We start from the raw sequence: 8,545 nt of genomic DNA, 5'->3' as shown, positions 1-8,545 counted from the left end.
TCAACTTTGAATGTTGTCCATAATATATAAGATGCAACAAATCAGTTGCAGGAAGAGCAACATCCAACAGTTTACCCAGTTCAACAAAGATCTTCCTTGCATATTCACACGTCTGAAACAAGTGAATATGGTTTTCTATCCCCCTACCACATAATAAGCAGTCAGCATCAGCAGCTATACCTAATGACAGAAGCCTCTCCTTGAGTAGAAGAGCCTCTCTAGCCACAAGCCAAGCTATAAATTGATGTTTAGGGATGCACCAAGTATTCTAGATCTGTTTGTGCCAGTTTACAGTCTGGAACTTCTGTCTGAGAAGCTCATAACCACTTTGTATTGTATAGCATTTTGTATCTAACACCCATTGCCCATTGGAATAACCAGTAGCCAGTTTGTCTTTGATCCTACAAACTGACTTCCAACCCCAACTGATGTCATTCCCAGGCTGGTAATCATCCCAACATTGGCCCTTTAAGTAGATTTGATTAATCCACTTCACCCAAAGTCTGTCTGGATTATAATATATCCACCAAACAAGTTTGTCCATAGCTGCAATGTTCCAAACATAACTGTCTCTAAGTCCCAGTCCCCTCTCAGACTTGGGGGAGCAGATTTTCTCCTAACTCACTCTTGGACATCTGATAAAGTTAGGCCCTCCATCCCATAAATAATTCCTACATATGGAGTTGACTCTGTTGAGCACACCCTTAGGTATAACAAAGATATTCACCCAGTAGTTGTAAAGAGCAGTGAGCACGGAGGACACTAACACCAATCTCCCAGAGTATGATAATTTTTTAGAACCAAAACTTCTTATGCGATTGATTAGCTTCTCCACTAGAATACTACAATCAATTTTAGACATTCTGCCATAGGTAATGGGGACTCCAAGGTACCTGAATGGCAGATGGCCTTCTTGAACCCTAGAAATTTTTAGTATCTCATGCTTAACACAACTAGGAACCCCATTAAAAAAAGCATTGGTCTTGGTAGGATTCATTTGGAGTCCAGAGGCATGAGAAATAGTAGAAAAGGACCTTAAAATAACCATTATTGACTTCACATCTCCTTTGCAAAAAAATTAATAAATCATCAGCAAACATCAGGTTGGACAATCTCAAGGGACTACAAAGAGGATGGAATTTGAAAGGAAAAGTAGCTGTGGTATAGGCTAGGATCCTACTCAAATACTTCATAGCAATAGTGAAAAGAAGGGGAGACAGGGGATCACCCTGCCTCAGACCTTTAGCACCCTTGAAATGACCAAAAGACTCACCATTAAGGATAAGAGAGTATGAAACAGTTCTTGTGCACTCCATGATTAGATGAATAAAGAAAGGAGGAAAATTTAAGTAGGTAAGCATTTGTTCCAAGAAATCCCAATTAACTGAGTCATAGGCTTTTTTAAGTCTACTTTGAGCATGAACCTAGGTGACACAGACTTCCTATTATAACATCTAATCACATCTTGACAAATTAGGATGTTCTCCACAATACTTCGACCTTTAATAAACCCACCATGGCTATCACTAAAAATATGAGGAAGAATTTGAGCTAGCCTGTTGCACAACAACTTGGAAATACACTTATACACTACATTACAACCAGAAATGGGTCTGAATTGTGTAACATTTTTGGGTAAATCACATTTAGGGATTAGGGTAACAAGAGTGTGATTAAGTTGTTTTAAAAGCTGACCATTGTGGAAAAAATCATGAATAGCCTCACACACAGAATGACCCACAATGTCCCAGGAATCCCTAAAAAACGTACTGGAATACCCATCAGGCCCAGCAGCCTTATGGGCGGGGGGGGGGGGGATTGAAAATAATACCTGTTTAATCTCATCATTGGTGATGGGAGAAAGCAGGATATCATGATGTTCCTCCGTACAAAGATTACCCAGCTCAACCACATTTTGAGATACTTTTGTAACAGGTGAGCTGGTGATAAGTAACTCAGTATAGAACTCAATAAAAGCAGCCTGAATTTGAGTAATATCCTCACACAGCACACCCTTGATATCTTTAATTTTCATAACTTTACTCCTCACTTGCCTGGTTTTAATCACACTGTGGAAATATCTATTGCTGCTATCACCTTTATCCACCCATGTGACTTTGGATTTCTGAACCAAGAAAGTATAACAAGCATCCTCCAGAAATCTCACACTGCTGGAAGCTTCAATCTCCATGTGAATTAGCTCAGGATTATTAGGATCAATCCTTAGCTTCTGCTGAATGGATTCAAGATACATCCTAGCCCTGGCAGCATTGTTCTCAATATCATCAAAGTCATTCTTGTTGAGATTCTTAAGTGGCCCCTTAAGATTTTTAAGCTTGTGAACTAAATTGTACATTTTGGTCCCAGGCCAAGTTTTACTCCAATGCTCTTGGACACAAGATTTGAAGTCAACAGATTGACTCCACATGTTGAGATATTTAAAGCTTCTCCTCTTCTTATGTCCATCACATTGTTCTTGCACCACACAAGGTGTATGATCAAACGTGCCTTCACAATAAAAGTGAGCATATGCAAGAGGATTATCAGTGAGCCACATTTGATTAACTAAAACTCTATCAAGACGGCTATAAACTCTGGTGGAAGGATCTTGCTTGTTGCACCAAGTATAAAGAGATCCAGAAGCTGGACAATCCATCACTTCACACTCATCAACACATTGTTTAAAATCCTCAATTTCTTCCTCTGTGCTGTGACCACCAAGTCTTTCAGTTGGACTAAGGACAGTGTTAAAATCACCACAAATAACCCAAGGCCCCTAAGTCTGATTTTTAATTTGGTAAATCTTTGCCCAAAAATCTTTTCTTTCTTGAGTCCCATTTTAAGAATACACCATAGTAAGAGTAAACTGAGACTTAGACTCCAAGTCCATAGCTAGTAAGTGAATAAACTAAGCATCATACAGAAGGATTTGAACATTGAACATAGTAGGGTTCCAAATAATCCACACTCTACCTCCATGGTGAAGATGAGTGTTAGTAATAATACACCAAGAGTTGCAGAAGTTGTTTTTAACAGAATTTAGAGACAAAGTCTTGACCTTTGTCTCAAGGAGGCCAAACAGTCCTATCTGGTGATGATGAAGAAAATTTTTGATGCTATTTTATTTAGAAGGACTGTTCAACCCCCTCATATTCCAAAACCCCCAGTTATGCATTACCCCCATCTGGAGGCAATACACTACCAATTGTCCCTATTCCTACTTTAGGGGTCAAGTTGTTCAGCGTTTCCAGCAGATTATGGGAACCAAACTGCATAGCCTGAAGTCCAGTCTCAACAATTTCTTGCCTACTCAGCGAATAATCATACGAGCAGGAGTATTAGCCATGTCGTACTTCCCATTCCTAGACCATGAAACTTACTTATAGGGATATTGTAACACCCCGATTTACGAAGGAGCCTTTAACAAGACATTCCCTAATAAACCGGACTGTTACCATCTCGGTTTCCCGAGGTAGTGAATAACAAATTAAACTCCAAGGCAAATTACATAATTTCTTTAACTTAACTTTTTACAAAACCTCATTTACATCAAATTACAAAGAACTAACATAAATAAAAGTGAAAGTCTTCTAAATGATGATCTAGCCACTAAGTCTTCTGATCCAGTGTCTCACGCCCATCAAGCTCCCATCCTATCTCATAAACCTGTCAAGTCTGCTCCCCAATATTTGGTTCGTCGCAGGTGTTCACGAATACACAGGGTCAACCACGAGGTTGAGTAGGGAATACAATGAAACAACAAAAATATGATATGCATGCTCCTCCGTCACCTCCACCTCCATCTCAACTCATATCTCATAACCCGGAACGCCCAGCCATACCGATCCCCAGTAGACTATATATCGACCGTAGCCGATCTCGCCATTTCGCACTGAGGACACCAGGGCAAGTCCGCAGAACCCGCCCGGGCCTTATCACAACATCATCATCACCACACCACGTCACCACAACATCCTCAATCTCCAATGCATATGAATGCTCAAAGATAAACAATGCAATACAATATGTATATCAATGAATGAAATCATGCCAGCTACCAAATGTTGTGATAACACACTCAACACGAACAATTCAGTCAACCACATCATAGCGTAATCAACAACCACGAATCAAGTCGCATTCACAATTTCGTCATAGGAAACACAAACAAGTCAACACAATTCAACAACACGATAAGAAGTCAAGTGTATTTCCCTACCTCAGTACCGCAGTCAAATAGTCGGGTGCTCAGTAATATTCCACAACAATTCGCCCTCTGAAAGAAAAATAAATGATAAACAATTACTTAAACTATTCCCGTTCCCAAAATAGAAAGTTACTAAAATTAGAAACTTCTTTAAATGGAAAGTTTTCTTAAATGGAAACTTTCCCGATATAGCAGCCTTTCCACTTTAACAAACCCGACTCAAAACCCATCTCTAAATATTTTAAATAACTCGGGAATTAAATTAACTAACTAAGAATACGACAAATTAACGAATTATAACGATTAAATCCACGACAAAACCGTTTCAAAACTAAAACAACCCGTCATCACCACCGTCCCTTCACACGCACTCCTACGCTAACTCATCTCAATCTCAAACTTACTCCATAATATAATAAACACTCTCATCCCAATAATTAACTCAGTCTCAACTCATTACTCCCTCTCACTTATTACTCCGTCTCATAATATAATACTCCAAAGTAACCAATTATCGTATTCTCATCGTCGAACCTAAGACCAAGGACAAGGGGTGAGTGAACTGGCGGATAAGACCGCGAAACAATATTTTCATCTCAATATCGATCTCAAACTCAAATAACTCAGTAACCTTGTCACAGTGGACCGTAAACATAACTCGGCTCAAAGGCTCCATAACTCATAACTCAATACCAGTAACCAATATTCATCTCAATTTCAATATCGATATTGTCAAAGGTTCAGAGAACCATGCTCAACACTTAGAGTAAAACTCTAAGCTACTCACCCACAAGTCAGGGTCAAAGGAAACAACCACTCGAACACAATACGACAATCCAAGCCACGATGCTCAACATATCCTTAATCACGAATAATCCATATTTACATTATTACCAGTAGTACCAATATGCATCTTACCAATATTAATAATATACTAGGAATAGTTAGGCACCATCAATATGTCGTACACTAATCAAAATTGTCATCTCATGCTATCAATGCCTTTCTTCCTCGCTACAAGAATCAAGAAGTCAATAATCACTTTCCTTATACCTCTAAACTGATCTCCAAATAACCGATAGGGCTCCTACACGTAAATAATAAAATAGCTAGCTCCTTCAGAAGTCTTTGCCCAACTCATCCCATACTCAACCAATTAAAAACGATGCAATTAGTAGTATCGTATTATCACTAATCTTAAAATTGGCATATTGCTCCTCACTATAATGAACCAACAAGACATAATTCACTTTCTTGAACTTTTTCACTAATCTCCAAATCATTGTCATCAGGCTATTACGCAGAACCCATAAAATAGCTTGCCCTTCACTAATAGTTACCTGTCTCACTGGAAAATTAATCAACAGTATAAAAAAAATATAAAAGCATTACAAATAATTGAGTCGAAGTCCATTGTCAATGATCAATTTAACCGCATATAACACATATAAATAACACAAAATCATATAACCCCGAACAATAATAATTATAATAGGATCGGTAGAATCGTGTTACCTTTAAATCGCATGACCGAATTAAAATCCCTTAAAACGCCATCGAAGTCAGTTAGATCGATGATTGTATAAGACGGACCCACGGAAGTACAACGCACAATAAGATCAGTGTGTGAGCGAAAAGGAGATTAAAAAGGATTGGACAAATACTTTGCAAAGGCCGTTGAAATTGTGAACATAGTGAATAAGAGTGCTAGATTACAATGATGATGACTGAATAATTTCACTTGTGATTTGGCTTTATTCCTTGCCTATTATTGAAAGTTAGGCGAGGCATGATAATTAGGGCATATGGACAATAAAAGTTTGGCAGATAGAATTACCAAGTTATTATGGTTTAATATAGGAAAGTTGATATGGGACAAAGAATAAACCACTAATGTGAGAATGATAATTTGATGATAAAGATTTTAAAAATCAAGAGTTAGGAACATAGGATTTGTAATAGGAAACGGCAGGGAAGCATATTGTTAGAAAATAAGGTAAACATGACTCAAGGGTTTACAAAGCCAATGATAAATAAAATTAAAGGAACCGACTTATAATAGTTATGGTAAAACTCTTTTTTTTTTTTATATATCAATAATTAATTTAACATTCAAAATAATCAAATATATTGGGGGTATTACAGATATACTCTTTAGGTGTGGGAGGAGAGGCCATAACAGTGACAGCAGGTTTCTGAGTCTGCTTAGGTCGCCATTGGTTTTTCCGCACTTGGTTAACAGTCTTATGAGGGATGTCTTTCTTTCCATCCTTCTTGCCTTTCCTACACTTAACAGCTTCATGTCCTACCCCTTGGCACTGAGTACAGAGGAGTGGCTTCCATTCAAACTCCACTTTCAGGGAAATGGTGCTTCCATCCACATCTCGGAATTTGACTGACTCAGGGATAGGTTGACCGAATGGAACATCAATCATCACTCTGGCAAAACTAAGACGTGTTTTCCCTTGGGTAGCATCATCACATCTAACATATTTGCCCATAATACCAGCAATTCTAGGTAGACACTTTCCCCAAAATTTGAGTGGAAGGTTAAAGATTTTGACCCATACTGGAACCTCTTTGATATCTTCTTTCTCCAGGGCTACTCCTTCATCCCAAGGGCGGACAATTAAAGGCTTTTTGTCAAACAAAAAGTGACCTTGTTGCAGAATCTGTTGTCGGGCTTGACTAGTGCGAAAACGTACCAGAAAAACTCCAATAGCACAGAAGGAAATCTTATCAAAGGGGTAATTTGACCATAAGCGCTTGAGAAAACCTTCGACCACTTCAACAGGCGGATTCGCACCAAGGACAAACCCATACACAGAATTTTTCCAACATTCTAACTCTTCTTTCACATCATCATCTGAGAACTGCAGTAAGTCATAGGGTTCCTCCGGAATGCTTGCCAAAGGTTGCTTCCCACGGTGTCTAGTTTGAATAACCCAATCTTCAGTAAGGGATAAAGAATCCAGATCATACGGAGGAATTCCGACCAATTGATTAACATCCGCCGTCTTCTGAACTTGCTCACAATCAGGTCCACCAACTACTATGGTAGTCGAAGACGAAACAGACGAAGAAGCTTGATTATTTGGTAATTGTATTGGTTGATTTGAGACTAGAGGAGGAAATTGAATTGGGTCAATACAATCGATCGACATCGATTAATTTTAGGGATTTTTTTGGGATTTTTAATTAGGGTTTTCAGAATTAGGGTTTACAGATTTTTTTGGATTTTTTTGTTTTTTTCTCTCTCTCTCTCTCTCTCTACGTCTCTCATTTTAACTAGGCAACTTGGGTTTCAAGTGACTTAATAGATGCGTCTTTTTGTTGGTCATTTAGCTGTCACTGCTTTGTTAAAGACTACAACATCGTCTTCAACTCAGATAGCTCACTTACCCCACCTGAAGATGATGCACCTTGATTGGGAGGAGGAAAGGAAGGAGGCTTTTGAAAGACTTGTTGAGCCTTATGAGGAGGGACATATGGCTGCAGCTGCTGCTGTTGCGGTGGAGGAGTAGGATTGAGCACATTTTGACTTGTCCACCTCAAATTGGAATGGACTGCCTATTGGTTATTATAGTAAGAACCCCCTCCTTGCCTGTATTGTTGGAAGGCAAGGACTTGTTCCTTTTCTGTACGACAGTCAATAGCAGTATGACCGTCATTGCTCCCACACCTCTCACATGTGACGGTGTCCTGTCTAGTAAGCAAATGAACAGGTTGAGGCTCCCCAGCAGATTGCAGCGCCAATCTATCAAAACGGGCATTCATGGCTTCCAGCTGAGCCACTACTTCCATATCAACTGAGTGAACTGTTCTAATACCGTCCCGTGGGTTCCCATATTCAGCACAATGGGTCGCCATCTCCTCAATGATGCCCCATCCCTTATCATCATCAATATTCTTCTGAAATCTACCATTGGATGAGGCGTCCAGAATAGCTCTATGGTCATCATATAACCCATTAGAGAATTGGTTACATAGAAACCATTGATCAAACCCATGATGAGGAAGAGACCTCACCAGTTTCTTGAACCAGCACCAGGCTTCAAAAAATGTCTCATTGGGTGCCTGCTTGAAGCTTGTTATCTTTCCCCTCAGCTGATTGGTGCGCTGTGGAGGAAAGTATGTCTTATAAAAAGCAAGAGCAAGGGTCTCCCAGTTCGTGATCCCTGTGGCCGTGCGGTCAAAATCGGTCAGCCACTTCCTGGCTGAGTCAGTCAAAGAAAAAGGAAACGGCACCTCCTTAATCTTATCTTGAGTTACTCCCTTTGTGGCGGGGATAGTGGAACAGTAGTCCGTAAAGACCTCCATATGCTTCCTCGGGTCTTC

General features: G+C 39.5%; 1 protein-coding gene across 1 annotated transcript; it reads right to left on the bottom strand.

The window, feature by feature from the left end:
- Nucleotides 1-1,345: 1,345 nt before the first annotated feature.
- On the bottom strand, nucleotides 1,346-7,371 carry LOC141626533 (uncharacterized). The gene is made up of 5 exons (XM_074440285.1): nucleotides 6,351-7,371; nucleotides 5,444-5,555; nucleotides 3,179-3,306; nucleotides 2,850-2,892; nucleotides 1,346-2,735 (listed from the first exon to the last, which is right to left on the bottom strand). Exons 1-5 carry the CDS (start codon nucleotides 7,369-7,371, stop codon nucleotides 1,346-1,348), a joined length of 2,694 nt encoding a protein of 897 aa, XP_074296386.1.
- Between the last annotated feature and the right edge of the window lie 1,174 nt (nucleotides 7,372-8,545).

Source organism: Silene latifolia, chromosome Y, assembly GCF_048544455.1.
Source record: "Silene latifolia isolate original U9 population chromosome Y, ASM4854445v1, whole genome shotgun sequence".
Classification (NCBI taxonomy): domain Eukaryota; kingdom Viridiplantae; phylum Streptophyta; class Magnoliopsida; order Caryophyllales; family Caryophyllaceae; genus Silene; species Silene latifolia.
The sequence above is the reverse complement of the archived record's forward strand: the minus strand, read 5'-3'. Positions and strand labels throughout refer to the sequence as shown.